The 18,454-nt window shown below is 50.3% G+C and overlaps 6 protein-coding genes and 1 non-coding gene across 7 annotated transcripts; 2 read left to right on the top strand and 5 right to left on the bottom strand.

The window, feature by feature from the left end:
* Positions 1-233: 233 nt before the first annotated feature.
* Positions 234-2,649, bottom strand: LOC112891463. The gene is made up of 3 exons (XM_025958343.1): positions 2,164-2,649; positions 1,879-1,987; positions 234-1,012 (listed from the first exon to the last, which is right to left on the bottom strand). The coding sequence occupies exons 1-3, from the start codon at positions 2,334-2,336 to the stop codon at positions 614-616; spliced, it is 681 nt and encodes a 226-aa protein (XP_025814128.1). The 5' UTR covers positions 2,337-2,649; the 3' UTR covers positions 234-613.
* A 5,750-nt stretch (positions 2,650-8,399) lies between these two features.
* Positions 8,400-10,324, top strand: LOC112892314 (uncharacterized protein At2g34160-like). Its single transcript, XM_025959476.1, has 5 exons — positions 8,400-8,685; positions 8,789-8,837; positions 9,654-9,716; positions 9,810-9,874; positions 10,017-10,324. Exons 1-5 carry the CDS (start codon positions 8,512-8,514, stop codon positions 10,113-10,115), a joined length of 450 nt encoding a protein of 149 aa, XP_025815261.1. The 5' UTR covers positions 8,400-8,511; the 3' UTR covers positions 10,116-10,324.
* A 387-nt stretch (positions 10,325-10,711) lies between these two features.
* Positions 10,712-12,179, top strand: LOC112892312 (DCC family protein At1g52590, chloroplastic-like). The gene is made up of 5 exons (XM_025959475.1): positions 10,712-11,037; positions 11,123-11,180; positions 11,317-11,424; positions 11,519-11,611; positions 11,734-12,179. Exons 1-5 carry the CDS (start codon positions 10,803-10,805, stop codon positions 11,822-11,824), a joined length of 585 nt encoding a protein of 194 aa, XP_025815260.1. The 5' UTR covers positions 10,712-10,802; the 3' UTR covers positions 11,825-12,179.
* On the bottom strand, positions 11,797-14,485 carry LOC112892309 (probable polygalacturonase At1g80170). The gene is made up of 10 exons (XM_025959472.1): positions 14,116-14,485; positions 13,884-14,015; positions 13,670-13,801; positions 13,440-13,589; positions 13,333-13,353; positions 13,024-13,231; positions 12,807-12,888; positions 12,621-12,726; positions 12,351-12,464; positions 11,797-12,254 (listed from the first exon to the last, which is right to left on the bottom strand). Exons 2-10 carry the CDS (start codon positions 14,010-14,012, stop codon positions 12,018-12,020), a joined length of 1,179 nt encoding a protein of 392 aa, XP_025815257.1. The 5' UTR covers positions 14,013-14,015; positions 14,116-14,485; the 3' UTR covers positions 11,797-12,017.
* Positions 14,486-14,629: 144 nt separating this feature from the next.
* On the bottom strand, positions 14,630-15,608 carry LOC112892311 (embryo-specific protein ATS3A-like). Its single transcript, XM_025959474.1, has one exon. It carries the CDS (start codon positions 15,445-15,447, stop codon positions 14,908-14,910), a length of 540 nt encoding a protein of 179 aa, XP_025815259.1. The 5' UTR covers positions 15,448-15,608; the 3' UTR covers positions 14,630-14,907.
* Positions 15,609-16,050: 442 nt separating this feature from the next.
* TRNAP-AGG lies at positions 16,051-16,122 on the bottom strand. Its single transcript has one exon. It is a non-coding gene; the product is annotated as a tRNA-Pro (tRNA).
* Positions 16,123-16,273: 151 nt separating this feature from the next.
* On the bottom strand, positions 16,274-17,958 carry LOC112892310 (peroxidase 25-like). Its single transcript, XM_025959473.1, has 4 exons — positions 17,684-17,958; positions 17,410-17,589; positions 17,131-17,293; positions 16,274-17,000 (listed from the first exon to the last, which is right to left on the bottom strand). The coding sequence occupies exons 1-4, from the start codon at positions 17,888-17,890 to the stop codon at positions 16,579-16,581; spliced, it is 972 nt and encodes a 323-aa protein (XP_025815258.1). The 5' UTR covers positions 17,891-17,958; the 3' UTR covers positions 16,274-16,578.
* Between the last annotated feature and the right edge of the window lie 496 nt (positions 17,959-18,454).

Below are 18,454 nucleotides of genomic sequence, written 5' to 3'. Positions count from 1 at the left end.
TCCCGTCCGTCCCTCGCTCCCTTGCTTGTCCCTGATCCAACCACGGCTCTCACCCATGTCACCTGACAGTGACCTGAGCACCTGCCTACTAGATAGAGTACCTGAGCAGCAGTGAGCACGTGCTGTCGTGTAGCGTAGACCAAGAAGAGTAGTGTATTTCCATGTGCGATGTTTGCATATACATGTACATGTTGCATAAAGATCCAGCCAAAAACGGTCAAGAAGTGGCACGGTTGAGTATTACCGTATGGATGGATCATGGATATATCATATATAATAAATAAATAAATATATTACAACATGCATGGGTATAAACATGTGCAGTGTTACAAGGTGCATGCAGCAGCTAGCTAGCTGCAGCGGATCGATCTCCTCACTCCTCTGTGTGTGCAAGCGATGGCCACTAATAAGATCACAATCACTTAGCTGCAGCTGCAACAGTCCGTCAGAGGAGAGCGCACTCGACATCGAACAAAAAAATTAAATAAAAAACTTGACGGGTCGGATCGGACAAGCACACGGACGCCCGCCCGTACATACAGCTTTCTTCTTCATGGTCGACGAATTGAATCGATGGAAACAAGCTAGACAAGAAAATTTCTTCACTGGGTCTTCAAAATGCCGGTGTTCCGACGATGCCCGCCGCCTTTACCTCGCCGACGTAGCTGCCGGCCTTCGCCGGAACGCACTGCGCGGGCGGCACCGCGGCCGCGGCCGAGACCGGCGCCGGCACCGCCACGGGGACGGGAAGCGGCGGCGCTGGCCTGAGGGTCGCTGCAGCTGGCCTCTTGCAGGCCGGCGCCGGGGGCGGCAGGCCGAGGATGGCGCTGCCCTCGACGGGGACGAGGGGCACGATGGGGAGGTTGTCGCAGGTGCAGACCTCGACCATGAAGCCGTCGGGGTCGTGGAAGAAGAGCTGGTCCACGAAGATGCCGCCCTCCTCCACGCGCCGCTGCACGTAGCGGACGCCCAGCTCCTTGAGCCGCCGCTGCACCGCCTCCATGCTCTCGCACTGCACCCATCCACGTCAATTGCCGATCAGAATTAGATTTCGCTCAAGCAAATTATTATGCACGTACGTATCTGCAAACTGTATTCAAATTTGGTTATCATTTTTCTTGTAAAAAAAAAGAAGTTTTCAAGTTGATGCATGCTGTTCCACTACTGCTTTTACTGTTGTACAATCAGACAACGCACGTAGTGACCCAGACAGCTAGCGCATCAGTCCCTATCAAAACAGCTGAGCGTGAAGCTAGGGTTCTTTGTCGACTTGCGCAAGCTATGGGACAAGCAAGCACAATCGATCAATGCAAGTGCATATTTAGAGCTACAGAATTAAGAAATGCTCCAATGATGCCCCGGTCCTGTATGTAATCGCCTGTCACTGGAAGCTATTATAATTAGGGGTTCAGCTAGCTATCATGCATGCATGTTGAGCTTACGGTAGTGACTATGCTTACTTAAATTTGAGGAGGAGTAAACCACATGCACGTGCTCAGATCCTGCCAACCACAATGATCCAGAGAGCATAAGGAATTCTAGTATAGGCATTTCTTTATCAGTTATTCCCCGATGTCAACTCTGATGACACCGAGGCCGGCGTATATCTGTTCATTTCTTTTCTCCAAGTTGTCATTATCAGTGGCTATGAAACGTTTACTATCCTGCAGCAAGATCGGCAGGTCGATCCGGAGAAATCAGAAAACGTATCTTTATTTGCATATATATAAGTGCACGCTGGTGAGGCGTGCATATATAATAGCACGCAGTATTGCCACAGCAAAGGATATGGATCTCTGGTACGATTCTTTTTTATTTTATTCTGAAAATTCTAAGTTAGTTATGATGCTTAGTGCGGCGGCATATGCACAAGCGTACCTGGAAGGAGATGTGGTTGTCCTTGGGGTCGATCTGCGTCTTCTTCGGGGGCATGCTCTCGGGGTCCTCCGCCTGCAGAAGATGGATGCCGATGCCGTAGTTGAACAGCCTGCAGTTCGTACACATCGACCAATTGTTAGCTCGACATCAGGAATTCAGGAGCGAAGCTAGCCACCATGCATCGGAGTGCTGCAGTGCAGAGCTCGCAATGGCAATGGCGGATGCGTGCAGGCTTGCAGCAAGTAGAAGAGATCGATCAAAGGTTAGTTGATGGCCGGGACGCACCATGCGCCGTCGAAGTCGAAGGATCCCGGGCGGCGGATGGGGATGAACCCGAGGACGTTCCGGTAGAAGTGCACGGAGCTCTCGAGCGACCGGCACACGACCGAGATGTGGTTCAGCGCCGCCAGCGGGAGGCCGCCGCCCTGCACCGGCTCGACGCGCTTCGTGTTCACCATCTTCTTCTTCCGACGAGAGCTCACGCACGTTCGTCCGCAAACCACACGAGAACGGACTCTCTCGCGCGCCGCCTCTTCCCGCGCACCGGTGTTTTTTATATGTATCGATGATCGCCGCACAGTACTCTGCGCTGCAGGCGGGAGCGTGGGCGGATGCCGGAGATCGAAGTCGTAAGGCTGTCAGCTGCGGCCTTGCTCGACGGAGATAGAAATCGCCGGCGAGGTACTGACTACTGAGACGAGGCCTGGGGACGCCGGATCGAGATGGAATGGAATGGTGTGTCAGCTAGGGAGGGAATGGAGGATGCAGCTAGCTCTGGGTGGTGTTCTGCTCCGGGGTCGCCGCTCATATATAGAAGAGGTGGCGTCGGCCGCGGCCGGGGGGCACCGACAGGGACAGCTCAATCGAGGTAAGCGAGCCTGCACACTGCCGCGGCCCAGCGTCAACGAGTTTCTGCGTGGGCCCATGGCGCCCGGCCCCTTCTCACCCGCTTCGTCGCGCGGCGCACGCAGTACCGCACCGCACGTTTCCCTCGAGGTCGACGGCGACGTCGCCGAGAGGAAGACGACGCCGCGTACTACGCGTCGATTGATGAGATGGTCTCAGATTCCGGCAGCGGCGCCACGCGTACGTGCGGCCTCAGCACGAGACCTCAGCCGGTGGCCACCAACCACGGAGCGCTCGCCGCCGGCCGGCCGGCCGGCCGGCGCCTCGCCCGAGGCACCTGAGCGGGGGAACGCCGAACGCGAAGCGGCCGGCGGGCGATATGTGTGCCAGGCCGTGTGTATGTGCAGCTAACGTCGCCCGTACGTGCGCCCGGCACCTTTTGGGTGCTTAATCCATCCCCTAAATTAAACATGTCGCGCCGCGCGGGTCACCAGGTTCCTGATGAGCTCACTCACTCTCTGGTTACTTCAGATGGCAGGTTAGTCAGCTGCGACGTTTCAAGGTGGAGCACATGCATGCACTGGGTAGTAGCTGCAAGTAGTAGCTGCAAGTAGTAGTACTCTAGTATAATTTAATCCGATCTTATCTTCCGACGTTTCCGCATCTGAAGCAAGCCTGATCTTTTTTTTCTTTTTCTTTTTTTGCGAGGACTGAAGCAAGCCTGATCTGGCTAGCAATTCAGATGAAACGAGCTAGATCCGGCGGGAATAATAGTGGTGATAGGATCGATCTCTAGGTAGCTACTGGTATGCTTGGGCGCGAAAAATAAAGCAAAGCTGTTTCGTTTCGAAACTTGGCCGATCCATCGCATACATCCGTTAACATTCGGCGCTACCAAGCAAGAACAAAGCCACCAACAAGCGAATCCAGCGTTTGCTCAGCAGGTAAAATTTTTCATGATGGAATTCGAATCCTCGATTAAATACAAGTGCTTGCATTTTTTCTGGATTTATTTCAGAATTTAACCGGCACTATTATTTCAATAATAAACGACGTATCCGTCGACAACGAAGCATCTACGTCAATCTTGAAAATCAGCATTAGTAACCTGAGCGTCTCCAAAAGACTCTTTATATGTTTAGGAAGAGATTTTGCTTAAAAATTACCCTCCAACAGCCTCTTCAATTGGATATGTAAATATAAACCTTCTCTATTCTGGATTTCTCGCTAGCCAAAGATGGAAAGCGAGAATTGCGCTCTAGACTACGGATAAGATATGAAAAAACTGTTGGAGAGTTTAAAGATATAGAAAATATTTTTTACTCAAATAACTCATTGATCTAGAGAATAGACTAAATGCTGTTAGCTCCATCAAGCCGGGAATTAACGCTTGCGATACAACCAAACCGATCGATCGAGACTATCGTCTAGCCGTGCCTAGCAATTAAAGTGGTCCGGCTTAAACGCACTTGACACTCCAAAGCGCCGTCAGTGTACGTACGCACTCGACCCTTTCTTCACTCGTCAACAAAAACGCGTTCATCTCATGTGCATGCAGGCGCTCATGGACCGTGTGAGCCTCGACGACAAGTGCCAAAACCATGTCGCCATCCGTGGCCCCGCCGGTCACGGTCGCCGTGCCGGTCGGTCGGTTCCAAGGATCGGTGGAGCTGGAGCTAGCTCGCCGCCTGACCGAGCAGATAAGGGCGCGCCCGTCCCAGATCCACGTCAGTCTCAGCTCGATCTCGCCTCGTGTCATGCTAATCCGGCAATAATCCTCGTCGGCCACACCCTGGGGTCGTGGCCGTCCACAGAATAGGAGATATCTTGTTGCTGTGTACCAGGCTAGCTCGTGTCAGTGGATGCTGACTACTCTCGCGTTCAGGACACGGCCAAAAAAACGTACAAAGACCTTGACAGGTGCGCCAGGACCGGTCACGGCCACATGTATGTGGCACGTGGCGGTGATACCGTGTTTTGCGCGCGTGTTAATTAATTACGTACTCGTGAGATATTTTGATGTCGATAGTAACAGCGAAGCATCTGATCGATATTTCTCTTCCATCTCAATAGTGGTGGTTAGATTGTGACGTGTGGAGTGAAGCTAGAAAGGAAAAAAAAAACAACGTGTGTAGATATTCTAGGCACGGCAGCTATCTGAAATCGTGGGACCCACATTGAATAAAATAACCAGCCTGTAGATATCCTGAGCACCGCAGCTATTTCTAGCGGAGAGGTCTCCACGGTAAAAGAATCGTTCCTAATGAATTGGGCATCGGTGCTCCGCTCCAGCTTTTCTAAGCATCACTCGTAATAGGCATCGCATGCTGCAGTGGTGGGAGTGATGCTCCAAATCTCTCTCTCTCTCTCTCTCTCTCTCTCTCTCTCTCCCCTCTTTAGGCATCACTTTGGAGATATAAATATTGTAGAGGGTTTTAGGTTCCTTGTGGTAAAATTTATCCTCCGACTTAGCAAATGTACCTACATTCAAGGCTAATTACTGGCTAACAAAAGTAGCCTCCCCTGATTCACTTTCTGCGCCAAAATCACCTACACAAATAGAACCGCGTCCTACAAAGAACCACTTAGTACATGTAGCTGGCCCACCTAATGCTACTAGTTTTTCCACGATTATTGTACCACCTCCTCCTCCAATTAATGATCCAACAGTACGTGATACACGTTTCCATTACTGTAAAACTACCACACACACACACACACACCACACGCACATGTTACGCGTATATAACTAATAAGCACATGCATGCCGATGCAGGTCTTTCAAACTATCAATGCCTCCCTACACGAGGCTGGAACGAGGCAGCGAAGGGGATCGACCTCGATGCGATGGATCGGAGCGCGCGCACACACATCCACGTTGCTCTACTGAGAGTCGCACACATAGCGGGCCAGGACTTGATCACGTGTATCCGCGTCGACGTCGGAACGGAAACCATGTCAACGTCTCGATGGGCCAGCCAACGAGGCCGAGGCGGCGAGGCCCAACCGTCCTCATTTTTATTTGCAACGTGCGAGAGAGAGAGGGAGGGAGAGAGAGAGACGGATGATGATAGGTGTGCGAGGCATAATAATGTCCTGCAGTGGGACTCGGATCCATCTTGATCATGACGCCAACAAGACCTATGTTAAAGAGAGCACATGTTTATCTATCTACACCAACTTGAATCTCCAGAGCATCACTGTATTTCAACAGTACTTATAGGTTATTTTAAATAAATCTAGATATATAATTTTTTACTGAGATATCTAAGTTGGCCCATCTCATGTATCCGTTATCCAATAAGTAAAGCGCAGGGCTAGCCAGCTAGTAGGGATCGGATTTGGGGTTCGAATAAGGCCCTGTTTAGTTCCCGTAGAAAATTTTTTTAAAGAAATTTTGCTAATTTGATGTACTAAATGAAGTCTATTTATAAAATTTTTTGCACAGATGGGTTGTAAATCGCGAGACGAATCTAATGATGCTAATTAATCCATGATTAAGCAATATTTAGCGGATGGTTACTGTAGCATCACTATTGCAAAATATGGATTACGTAGGCTCATTAGATTCGTCTCACGATTTACAGCCCATCTATGCAAAAAGTTTTGTAAATAGACTTCATTTAGTACTTCAAATTAGCAAGATTCCTTTAAAAATTTTGCGTTTACGGCATTTTTGCGTCTACAGCCTGGGAACTAAACATGCCCTAAACATATGCGCACGCAAGCTCGGGCCTATCTTTGAACAGCATATATAGGAATATATAAGTTGAACACGTACGTACAAGTGGTCATGTTCTTGGCTGCATGACTTACACTTACCAAGATTGCGGCATTCGTTCTCTGTTCCTTGCCAACTTGACGTTCATGAAATAAACTAAGTTGAAACAAGTTAGCATTATTCTATACTAGCTAGGGAGTTTAAAGCAAGCTGTGTGCTAATAGCTCCACAGGCTGCAAACTCGGATGCGTTTGACAACGCTAAATCCAGGAACGAAACTAATCACACCAATTTTGACGGTGGGCATCTTGCACAAGGTTCTCGTCGATCGCCCCAGAGATTAGCCACCATCCGACCACCACCTTTTTTTTTTGAAAAAAAAAACTTTGTTCTTATTGTTTGGATGCATGCCGAAATATAAATACTAGGTGCCACACACGTACACTGATTCACGAGCATCGATTCAGCTCATCCCTTTAAATTCAGAGCCCGAGGACGTAGAGCGAAGTGGAGTACTCGAGACTTGCATCGTCATGCATCATATCTGACCCCTGTTCCCGACGTGTAATAAGTCGATATGATGGCTAACAGATCAGACAAGCACATCACGAATAAGTGGATGAGCCATCGTCTTGGTTTATCCCCGGCTGCTCTGTTAATTAGCAGTATAGTAGGGCCCTAGAAACAAATTAACAAGATCAAGTTTGTGCTCTGAATGATGTTGGAGGTTTGACGGTTCCCCCGAGCTATCATTATGCATAAAAATAAAACAAGTACCGGGAGTAATCATGGGAGAAGTTGGCAGACAGCAACTACTCAGTCTGGACTGGACGCATGATCTCTGCACGTGCGTCTGTGTATGCAATGGTTTCACTCGGATTGGATCCAAGTACTCCCTCCCTTTCAAATAATAGATTGTTTTGGATCTTTTAGATATATAGTTATTTAGACCTATCGTTTATCTAAGTGCATAGAAAATACTATGTATTTAATAAAGTCAAAGTGCATAGTGGTTTGGTGTGGAGTTTCTATGTACATGATCAATAGAACCCGGCTGGATCCGGGCTGGGATAGTGGCGCCCGGCAAATATGTCTGTGCTACGGCTGAAGATTAATTGATATATTATTATTTGTTACTTGTTTTAGAAACAGTAGATAGAAATATAGATAGAGATAGAGATAGAGACAGAGATGTATATGTTATATATATAATTATATATTTATATACACGCTGTTACAAGCGTGTAGCACTCGAGGTGGGCAGTCAGGGAGGAGCTATAATTATCAACACAGACCTCGCATGCTGCACTGATGCGCGTCCAGCTACATACACTACACCGGCACCTGAAAATGCAATTAGCTAATTGCTAGTCGTCGTTAACGTTCACATAATCTCATGATGGGCAGGCAGCAGAGCGCGGGCAGCCACCGTACCCGATCCGTTTGACACACAGCGCCACGTCCTCTGCACGCGCCCCCTTGCTGTCCAGCCCTGTCCTTTGGAGCCGGCCCCAGCTCCACGCCTCCACCGGCCAGCCATGCCGCGCCGCCGGATGATGAGCTACACCGCGGCGGCGCCGCCACGGGACCTACCATTAGCACTAGCAGTATCTGGCTGAGAGTTTGAAGCCACTTGTCGTTTTCCCCTACACGTGCAGTGCACACCGTGGATCATCATCGGAGAGTGCCGCGGCCCTCGCCGGCCCGGCGGGGCCGGCGAGTGGAGGAATCTCTCTCTTTGCCAGCGCCGCGCGCGTGGGCCGCAAAATCCAGTTGGGTCGACACGCGGAAACCCATGGGCCCAAACGTGACGCTGCTGCTTCTTGCCGGTGCTGCTGGGCCCAGCAGAGAAAAGAAGGACGGCGCGACGCGCGAGGTCGCTGGGCCGGCCCACGCCGCTTCCGCTCTCTGTGGATTTACCCGTTCCTTCCCCAACCAACCCGCCGCAACGCCGAGAAGACACGAGACGAGAGAGAGGGGAAGAGGTGCTCCACCGCAGGAAGGAAACCCAATCCACCCATCGATCCGGTTGCGGCGGCGGCGCGGCGTGGTAACTACTAGCGACTATGGTGGTGGAGGAGATCACCGAGGGCGTGAAGAACATCAGCGTCGCCGGGGACGCGGCGGCGTCAGGCGGCGCCGCCGGCGGAGAGGGGCAGAAGAGGGGCGGCAGCAGCAGCAACCGCATCCAGGTGTCCAACACCAAGAAGCCCCTCTTCTTCTACGTCAACCTCGCCAAGGTACGTCGCCGGCGTCCTTGCCCTAGGCGCCTCCTTCCGTGATCTTCCTTCCCCCCGATTCGTGAGTCCTGACTGCTTTGGTTGGTTGGTTGGGTCTTTACAGAGGTATATGCAGCAGCACGGCGATGTTGAGCTCTCCGCGCTCGGAATGGGTGAGCCTCTATGTCAATCCTTCTGATTTTTGATTTATTGATGGAGTAATTTCGGCATGGTTGCTCGTTGTTCATGTCACGATGCTAGGTTTAGGTTTTTTTTCACCTTGAGATGAACGCTTCTTCCACGCGAATTTGGTCTATTGCTGACATAATATGATGCGCAAGATGCAAGAATCCGCTGTGTAGTTGGTGTCTTCTGAATGTTAGATCTGTATTGATTATTGCTAAACCCTAACGTCTCTTATATGGCATTTGGTGTTTCTAGTCGGCACTTATCTTGTATTACTAATAGATAATATGCCACACACAGCTTGAATCCAGTGCTGCGACTTAAACCTGATTTATCGGCCAAGTGATATATGCTCTTGGTGTTTACATTACTTGCATCTTATGGTGTAATCACATAGAGAGCCACACATTTTATACTATCTAATAGACATTTCCACTCGGGGTTTGGCAAATAACTACTTAGGGGATTTCGGAATTTGTTTGTAAGGATTTGATTTTAAATCACACTCATCCAAATTGGTCAATAGAGATGCAGAAAAAGAAAACATAATTATCCATCACAAAACCCTAGTGGTGTTTCTCTGATACATTTGCTTGCACTTTACATGGAGTTGTTTACTACTTGTGTGCTTAGATAATTTCTGGTTGCCCCGTAGTCTATCAGTTCATTTTGCTAGTGGTATTTTGATGTTTTTGTTGTTGCTATATGATGTAAACCTAATCCATTGCCATTTATTACATGATTTATTTGCATCAGTGTACTGTTTCAGGCAAAGCTAACCAAGTTGATTGTTCTGTTTCCAGCCATTGCGACAGTTGTGACTGTGGCGGAGATTCTGAAAAACAACGGGTTTGCTGTTGAAAAGAGTATGAACTTTATCTCCAACCTGCCTGTGTGGACATTCACATGATTCATTGTTCTGCGCTCTGAATTTTCCCTCTGTGTTTTGTTGTCCATAGAGATTAGAACATCTACTGTAGAAATAAACGATGAATCGAGAGGGCGCCCATTCCAAAAGGCCAAGGTCAGAAAAATTTATGATATATCCTTGCTCCATTGCTAGTGTGAACTATTTGTTACATTTGCCAATTTGTTCATTCCATCTTTAACTGTATATGATTCTTACTGTTCTGAAAATTGAACTGACATTGACCTTATTCCCTCAGATTGAGATAGTGTTGGGAAAGAGCGAGAAATTTGACGAGCTGATGGCCGCTGCTGCGGAAGAGAGGGGAGAAGTGGAAGACGGTGAAGAGCAGGCTTAATAAAGAGCTCTAGCGACAAGCATCTGTTGTTGTGCTCTGTTAGTGTTTAATACCGCGTGCATTAGAGATGGCACGCTTTCTTGTTTGACTGCATTCCCATGGGAGTGCCAGCGAGCTCATCGACTGATGTATGATGATTTCCTCACATTTTGGACAGCCAGTTTATTTCTTTGGCTTTGTTTGTGTTGCTAGTTGAATGTTCTTGAAAAGGTCTGCTCTCTTATAAAAAAAAGTCTGGTGATGCTCTGCTATCAGAAGCCTGGTGCGGATGCAAATTTTCATCTTAATCTGAAGTCTTAAGCTATATAGCACATTAGCTTTCCTTGACCAAACGTACGCAAAGAATGCAAATACGACAAGATATGCATGTCTCTGTAACAGTTGGTTTAAGCTCTCTTGCTGTGCCAGATGAAATAATCCCAGTTTAAAATGCAAAAATCTCACATGATGTAGTTCAACCCTGTCACATTGTAAGAAGGCTTTGGTTCACTCTTTTCTCTCTTTTACCCCTCCTAAACAATTTATGAGCTGCTTGGAGCCTTGGACGCGCCACGTCGAAGCATGTGCACCAAGCTCTTGTGGCGGACACCAGTACACCACTCGTCTCTCAGCTGTCTCCACAGAGGCACAGAGTCTGGTAAATGAAATCTTTCGCAAGCTCAGCGCTTCGCAGCCGAGCCGACGACGATGGCAACCGCCGCTCAGTGCTCCTCCTGGCACTACACGTCGCCCACCCTGCCGCTCCACCGACGGCACGGCCTCCTGCGGCAGCCGCCGCCACAAGCCGCGCGAAGAGGGCGGTGGCCGAGGTTGCAGGTGGCGGCGGCGGCCGGCGGGGCTCGGGCGGAGGACTCCATCAAGGCGGCCACGGACGCCGAGTTCTTCCAGACCTCCGACACCAGGCCCATCATGCTCTTCGACGGTACGCACCGAAGACCTTGCTCCCTTCCCCTCCAATGATCCCCCTCTCGGCCTTGAAAATCTCCAATCTGCGTCACTGTGTGCAGGCGTGTGCAACCTCTGCAACGGGGGCGTCCGGTTCGTGCGGGAGCACGACCCCAACAGGTACAGCCTGCCTGCTCCATTCCCTCACCTGGTGTGACACTGGTCACTCGATCAGCAATTGCATTCAGCAACTGCAGTTGAGTTGCTGATACGTTCAGCACTTCTGCTGATGGATTTTTGCAATTCAAACGGACAGGAGCATCAGGTACGTGCCGCTGCAGAGCGAGTCGGGGAGGAAGCTCCTGCAGAGTTCAGGGAGATCCCCCGACGACATCTCCAGCGTGGTTCTCGTCGAGAAGGAGAGGTGGCCAACCATAAGCTTTCTTCAAGAATTGTGGATTAGTACTGCTTGGTTTTTTATGTATGAAGTGGTAATCTTATTGCTAGGGGTTTTGCAGGTCCTACATCAAGTCTGAAGCAGTGCTGAGGATAATGGAGTACCTCAACCTGCCCTTCCCGCAGCTCGCCATCTTCCTCAAGTTTGTCCCTCTGTAAGCTCCCTCCTCTCCCTGCTCAGCTTAATTTGTTGTACACCTGATTTTTGTTTAAAAAGCTTAATCAATTTCTGAATATGGATGAAATTCATTCATACTGATTCCATTGCGATAATTAGGTTCCTGAGGGACTTTGCATACGACAATGTTGCAAACAACAGGTACACAGTGTTTGGCCGATCTGAAACGGAAGCATGTGAGATATTGTGAATTGCTGCTCCCAAGACCTTGATACCTAGTTACCTACTTTATATGATTAGATACCAATAATCTGCATACATGATGTAGCATGAACCATCGGAGGGATCATATCGTAGCCTAGTACTACCTGTGTACAAAGACCTCAGCTGAGCAAAAATTTAGCTCCATGCTCCTTGTAAGTGGTAGCACCGAAGAGTATTAGCTACAAAAAATCTGAAAATTGTATTCTTGGTACCACCATGCCTCCAGTGCTTCCATGGGCATTCAAAATAGTGGCATTTGCTGGGGAAGTATGGTTCACCCAAGAGAGGTTAATGTTGCTGAGATAGATGCCTTGGCAATGGACACTCTGGCTGCACAGTAATCTGATGGCTTCTTGCTCGGAGGATGTCCCTTGGATGTCGATAAATCTTGCGTCGCTTATTGCCACACCACCATGCTACAAACACAGGTAAGTACAGATCCATTTCAACCTTTGTTTTAGAGGACGAATCTACTGAGCGATAAGCATGATAATATGTTTAGCATGCCTCACCTTTATAGGACAATTTCCCTGTGGACAGTAGAACTGGTCGATGACAATGGGATACTGAACTTCAGTCATGTTGAGGCTCTGAAAAAGGAATCCTTTTGCGTAACCCTTCCCACCCTGCATTCATAACTTCATACATTAGAGAGCATGACTCTGCTGTGGCATTGGTTTGCAGAGAGCATATATACAGAGTGTATGCAATGCAAGCTCATTACAAGCTCATTTCAACCTCAGTCTTCATGCCCTAAAAAAAATGAACTCAGTCTTCATTACCTGCCAGGATTTGATCCTCACTCCAGTCATAGTCCCAATGAAGCTGCAATTAGATACTGTGATTTGTTCCACCATTGCCGTCTCAGATCTTCCAAGGCTTCCCACGCTACATAAGATCAGAAGTTTACAAAATTACACATTACTAGAAAAAGAACTAGATCAATACAAGTGTATATGCATTCTTACCTGATGCCATGGCCAGGCCCACACCTGCTTTGAGTGACGGTAATATTTTTGGTGTATGATAGGACTGAAACGCAGTCATCTCCTGCATTTGCCCAATGTCAGCATTCATACACATTTGAGGCTACCATTCACTCATTAGTGACCATTCATTTACATATACTTCATTGCACTGTCCTACTTATACACTTATACTTCATTTACGTATAAGTGCTTTTACCTGTTTGGATTGAGGTGTTGGAGATGTAGGTGTTGTTAGACAATGCCACAGTTATGCCGTCTGTGTTGGGGCTATCCGCTGGCGCTGTTACGGAGACACTGTCCACATTCACCTGGCTGCACTGGAACAAGGTCATGTGCTTGTCTGCACTGTCCTTCAGATGTATCCTTCTCACCGTTAGATTGTTGCACCGTGCGAAACCCAGCAACTGATTTACATGAACACACCATGAGTTGCACAATTACATGCCTGTCTGACTAGTCTGAAACTAACTAACTGATTAATTGAAGGGTATATGTGTCTACTTACAATAGGCCGGGCGTGGCATTTCTGTCAAAGTGAGAAACACGTCAGGTTATTTTCAAGAAAATCAGATGAAGAAATGCAGCTGCCACGTGATGAAGCCTGAAGCCTACCTTCCGGTTGTAGCAATCCCACCAGATGGCGCCTTGGCCGTCGATCCCGCCATTCCCATCCAACGTCAAGTGGTCGACGCCGAGGAAGGTCAGGAGGTTGGCTGCCTCTTTGGTCCAAATGTGGTTTGGCGCCACAATGTTGCCATCCAGCTGCAGGTTGCCAAGTTTAGATGCCGCGCTTCGTGTGTGCTAGTATCTTAGAGATGGGTTCGAAACGGCGAGGTCGTTACCTTTACGGTTATCGGTGACTTGCAGGGACCCTGAAACGAGACCTGGCTCAGCAAGAACGCCCTTCCCCCGGGGACGGCCATGACCGGCTCGCCCGCGTCGCTGCAAGCCGCTTGCCATGTCCCCAGGAACGCCTTTTGAACAGTGACAAGAATCAGAAACCTGAGAAGCCATGCATACGAATGCAGCTAACTCATTGGGCTGCGCTGCTGTTACCTGCGCATCGTCCGTCTTGCCGTCCCCGGCCGCGTGGAAGTCGATGACGTTGTGGACGCGTTGCTGTCCTCCTGCTGACCGTATGGCCAGTGCGAACAGCAGCAGCAAGGCGCGTGTCATCGCAGCCATTTCCTAAGCGAGAGGAAATTTAGCAGTAAGAAACACGTTATCAGTAGATTAAACTGCATAAAAACTCGAGCTGATGAACGAACAACGGTAGACCGACACATACCGGAGCTGACCTGACGCCCCAACCTGCGTTGACCCAGTTCAAGGCGAGGTGAAGCTCTGGACGCAGTGCTCTTGGAGGGATGAGAGGAATGGTGTTCTTCGAGGGGCGAGAGGAATGGTGTGCTCCGCCTATATGCGCAGAAACTCAGAGAGCCTTCTATGGGCTGCATGATCTGATACTAAATCCTCTCCAATAATCCATATCTTTCCATACTAATATAGCAAGCAAGATCTGTGGCAGCAGGCCAGCAGCATCCGATCGCGGCTCTCCGTTCACGGTGATCATGCGGCCGGGGTTTACGGCTGCACACGCCGCTTGATTTGTGGCTCCGTTCCCTCAACCACCCGATGCCTTTCCTTAACGCTCTTCGTTCCACCCATGCTCCTTTCTGGAATGCAGCGCAGGCGGTTTTTTACGAAAACGAGGGGAGGCCTGCTTTGGAGAGATGAGCGGATGGAGCTACTCCCATGGCCACGGTAACGTAGCCTCAATGCTTGCCAGGAAAAAAAAGGTGTCGCAAAATGTGACCGCCAGTAAAACGTGGCTGATCAGACGCTCTTATTACTCGAAAAAAATACGACCAAGGTTTTTTCATGACGTAATTGCAGCGTATACACACGGATGTATGATGTATCCACTCGGTATAAAAAAAAAATTCTTGTAACAGTGAAGTGATTTCTCGCACGCTCCAGGAATCATGGCGTCAGAGGCTCACAGCCAGCCGCGTCGTGACGACGAGTGGTCCTCCTTGCTGCTGGCTTCCGCCGTGCGCAGCCAAGCCCCATCCGGCGCTCACTGTGACGCCCGGGCCGCGGGGCGGCGCAGGCAGCGGTCGAGGCCGTACCAGACGCCGTTGGGGAGCGGGTCGCCGAAGTGGAAGGTGGAGGGCGTGGCGGAGGCGGGCTCGTACACCCGGACCCACTCGGGCGTCCACCCGACGCCGCCGGAGCGGCGGAGGTAGAGGTAGCAGACGCCGTAGCCGCAGGGCCCGGAGACCCGGAACGTGTCCCTGGCGCACCGCTCGAACCCGTAAGCCGGCGACACCCGCGCCGCGTACACCTCGTTCCGGTACGCGTCGCCGAACGCGAGGCTCACCGCATCCGGGGACGCGCGCGGGGACGAGCAGCTCGTCTTGATCTCCACAGTGTACGTGCACGCGCGCCGCGCGACGCCGCCGCCGACCTCTTCCAGCGGTTCTGTCGCCGTGGCGGCGGGGCGCGGGAGGGGCCGGGTCGACGACAGCTGCGACGCGGCGAGCTGCAGGCACGAGAGGACGGCGAGCGCGAGCAGCGCCCGGCGGCGGCGGAGCGGTGGTCCTGCGCGGGAGGCCATGGCTGCTGGATCGAGGCGGTGGGATTGGCGAGGCCGGACTGGACAAGTGGAGAGGGAGGTGGCTGGACTGGTGGGTTTTTTTGCTCTTGCTCGCCTGGGTTCCTTTTGTTTGTTTAATAGGCGGCAGGCCGGCAGCTCAAGGGGAGCTGCGTGGAGATGCCATGCCACCTGATCTGATGATGTTTTTCTTTTCCTTTTCTTATGTGGAAAAAAACATGTGATCTGATCTGCCAAAATTGAAAACTTATTGCTGGCCCACCCGTCTGTGTCAATGCCAACCAACTGCATTATTGAGCCTGGCAATGTCGATGCACAAGTGGCTCTCCATGGTCCAGGAGTTTCAGGTCGTCATGCATCAGTGCCAGTACGCCAGTACGATGGGGTTTCCCCCGTGTCCACGAGACTCGCGTGGAAGAAATGGACATGGGGAAAACTGGCCATAGATAGATGGTCATGGATTGATGAGAAAGCAAAAGGAAACAAATAAATATCGGGAGAAAAAAACTGGGGAGATGGTTATGGATTAAGGGGAAAACAAAAGGAAATAAAGATGGTTATGGATTAAGGCAAGAACAAAAGGAAATAAAAAAGATGGAAAAAACAGGGGCATTCCGAGAATTGAACTCGGGACCTCTCGCACCCTAAGCGAGAATCATACCACTAGACCAAATGCCCTTTGCTGTTTTGATCCAAGGATATTTGATATTTATCTATTGACTACAAACTGCATCGAGATCGCCACGCATTCTGTTCGACTGACATGAATCCATGCTGCTGCAGATGCATCTTCCGTTGCCAACTACATGCACAAACGTTCAAAAATCAGTCCGCTCGAATGCTCTAGTTCATGCAAGCGATTAGGCACAAGATGTTGGCCGAATTATGCAGGTTACCTTCAGATACAGAACAAGAAAGTGACAGGCAAGAAGCCACACACACACACACACATACACCACAGGTCGCCGCCAATACTAACAGAGAAGTAGAGAACCATTGATTGCATGCTAGCCATTTGCTTGTCACCAGCCGAGCACGACGTGCCAACACACGAAGCAGTTCCAGTTCACACCGGGACACGGTACAACTCTGCCGCCTGCCACGCGAAGCAAGCAGGGCGCCTCGCCTCGATCATCAGTTGATCCTGGAGCACCTCCTCCTGACCTCGCCCTGCCCGCCGGTCTTCACCGCGACGCTGCTCATCCGCACCATAGCCTTGGGGAACTCGTACGCGAACCGGAGCCCGAGCAGGCCCCGGACGTTGCCGGCGTACTTCTGCACGGCGCCCTGCGTCGCGGCGTCGCTCCACAGCCGCTGGTCCGACTCCAGCACGGCGTTCCCGTCCCGGACGTTCTTGAAGAAGCCCACGTCGAACGCGCCGGGGCTGTCCTTGTCCAGCGCCACCCGCCGCCCCGGGTCGCCGCCGGGCGGGCACAGCGCGCGCAGCTGCGGCAGGAACGCCTGGCTGATGGTCGGGTCCGCGTTGCCCGTCGCCGTGAAGTTGAACAGGCGGTAGCTGAAGAACTGGCAGTCCGTCTGCCCGATGGTGTGGGCACCTGATTCAGAATAGATTCACACAGGGTGATCGATGGTGATGGGCGTCAGTTCTACAAGCATCGTCGTTCATTGCTGGATTTTAACATGTGTCTAGAGTCTCGTCATGAACAGAAGCAGGTTTATTATTACCAACTAATGTGACGAGATCATGGTCTGACAGGCCCTGGTCAGCAAACTTCTGTCTCTGAACAGACACAGGATCAGCAGGAGAAGGCAAGGCCTTAGCACCGGAAGCTAGTGAAATTCTGCCGTCTCTTCTCCCCAGTGGCACTGACCAGCTTGGCCCACCGGTCTTTACATTTGACCCCCAAAATGGCAGAAGAACATTCAATCGTCAGGCTATCAGTAAAATGTAAAAAACAAATTACCTTAAAATAGAAGACTTGTCTAGGTATAATATGCGGTCACCAGATCAACAGCATCACGTGCGGCGAGAGCCAGTATATCAGCGCAGGACACCACCCCTGGGCACACGGCCTCCAGCTGGGATTTAGCGTCATCTATCACCTCGAACCCCCTCAGACCAAAATTTTGCGGCGCACTCCTCTCAGAGGACGCTCCAGAAATCAAGACTGACGCATCACACCCCTGCAAAAGTAATCACAAGGGACAACTGTCAGACAGAAAGAATCCCCAAAATCGGAAGCAGTAGTAGCCTGAGCAACTGTCAGATAGAGCTAACCTGAACGAAGCAGTCGTGGAAATGGAGTCTGAGCAAGGCAGGGGCGGTGGTGGCATCCTTGTCGTAGTACTGTTCGACAGTCGACCTCACGATATCCTCGGCGTCAGGACAGTAGGAGTCGTAGAATCCGATCTGCAGCCCTTGGCTATGAACAGAGGACCCTCTCAGCAGCAGCAGAGCAGTGAACGAGAAGAGAAGAGCCGCCATTTCTGATGTTGCCGTGGTCAGCTCTGAATCTCTGATCAGTGCGAGTTATCGGGGACAGTTCTAACTGTGGCAGTCCTTTGCGATCTGATCTGATAGTTCGTTATATAGTGTCACTGAGCTTGTGCTACTCTCTGTCATCCAATTGCTATAGCCATTTCGTGATCGTAGTGGAGTAGCTAGTGGATCATGCACTACTCAAAGATGTGGTTTACAGGTAGTATGCAGAGTTGCAGACCTGCATATTTTATGCCCCCCTCTTATCGTCGAATCGTGCAAGAACTAATTAACTGCATTGTCATCTTGGCAGGAGCGCAAGTTCATTCGCTGAACCATGTGTGAGTCTAAATTTTCAATTTAAATTCTTCTGAGAAGGATAGCAGCTGAAATTCATCGCTGAATTTCCATTTTAGACTTAAACACGTATACAGCCCGGCAAAGAGGCCTGCTGATGCTGCTGGGACTGAAAAAGAAAAGGCCTGCTAGTACAACCCGTGAAGAACATGGGAACTATAGCTGGTGGAAAGGTTTCTCACCAGTGGGCTTGGCATGCGTGGGCTTCCACCA

Source organism: Panicum hallii, chromosome 5 (genome assembly GCF_002211085.1).
Source record: "Panicum hallii strain FIL2 chromosome 5, PHallii_v3.1, whole genome shotgun sequence".
NCBI classification, from domain to species: Eukaryota; Viridiplantae; Streptophyta; class Magnoliopsida; order Poales; family Poaceae; genus Panicum; species Panicum hallii.
This window is presented reverse-complemented; position numbering and strand designations above follow the sequence as displayed.

Coding starts and splice junctions, on each gene's coding strand:
- LOC112892309 (XM_025959472.1), bottom strand. CDS start 14,012: ATGGCTGCGATGACACGCGCCTTGCTGCTGCTGTTCGCACTGGCCATA. Junction 13,802..13,883: donor GCAAGACGGACGATGCGCAG/GTAACAGCAGCG, acceptor ACTGTTCAAAAG/GCGTTCCTGGGGACATGGCA. Junction 13,354..13,439: donor GGGATTGCTACAACCGGAAG/GTAGGCTTCAGG, acceptor TCACTTTGACAG/AAATGCCACGCCCGGCCTAT.
- LOC112892310 (XM_025959473.1), bottom strand. CDS start 17,890: ATGGCGGCTCTTCTCTTCTCGTTCACTGCTCTGCTGCTGCTGAGAGGG. Junction 17,294..17,409: donor CACGTGATGCTGTTGATCTG/GTGACCGCATAT, acceptor TCAAATGTAAAG/ACCGGTGGGCCAAGCTGGTC. Junction 17,001..17,130: donor TGATCTCGTCACATTAGTTG/GTAATAATAAAC, acceptor ATTCTGAATCAG/GTGCCCACACCATCGGGCAG.
- LOC112892312 (XM_025959475.1), top strand. CDS start 10,803: ATGGCAACCGCCGCTCAGTGCTCCTCCTGGCACTACACGTCGCCCACC. Junction 11,038..11,122: donor GCCCATCATGCTCTTCGACG/GTACGCACCGAA, acceptor CACTGTGTGCAG/GCGTGTGCAACCTCTGCAAC. Junction 11,425..11,518: donor GTTCTCGTCGAGAAGGAGAG/GTGGCCAACCAT, acceptor GGGGTTTTGCAG/GTCCTACATCAAGTCTGAAG.
- LOC112891463 (XM_025958343.1), bottom strand. CDS start 2,336: ATGGTGAACACGAAGCGCGTCGAGCCGGTGCAGGGCGGCGGCCTCCCG. Junction 1,988..2,163: donor TTCGACTTCGACGGCGCATG/GTGCGTCCCGGC, acceptor TACGAACTGCAG/GCTGTTCAACTACGGCATCG. Junction 1,013..1,878: donor ACAACCACATCTCCTTCCAG/GTACGCTTGTGC, acceptor GGATGGGTGCAG/TGCGAGAGCATGGAGGCGGT.
- LOC112892311 (XM_025959474.1), bottom strand. CDS start 15,447: ATGGCCTCCCGCGCAGGACCACCGCTCCGCCGCCGCCGGGCGCTGCTC.
- LOC112892314 (XM_025959476.1), top strand. CDS start 8,512: ATGGTGGTGGAGGAGATCACCGAGGGCGTGAAGAACATCAGCGTCGCC. Junction 8,838..9,653: donor GCTCTCCGCGCTCGGAATGG/GTGAGCCTCTAT, acceptor TTCTGTTTCCAG/CCATTGCGACAGTTGTGACT. Junction 9,717..9,809: donor CGGGTTTGCTGTTGAAAAGA/GTATGAACTTTA, acceptor TGTTGTCCATAG/AGATTAGAACATCTACTGTA.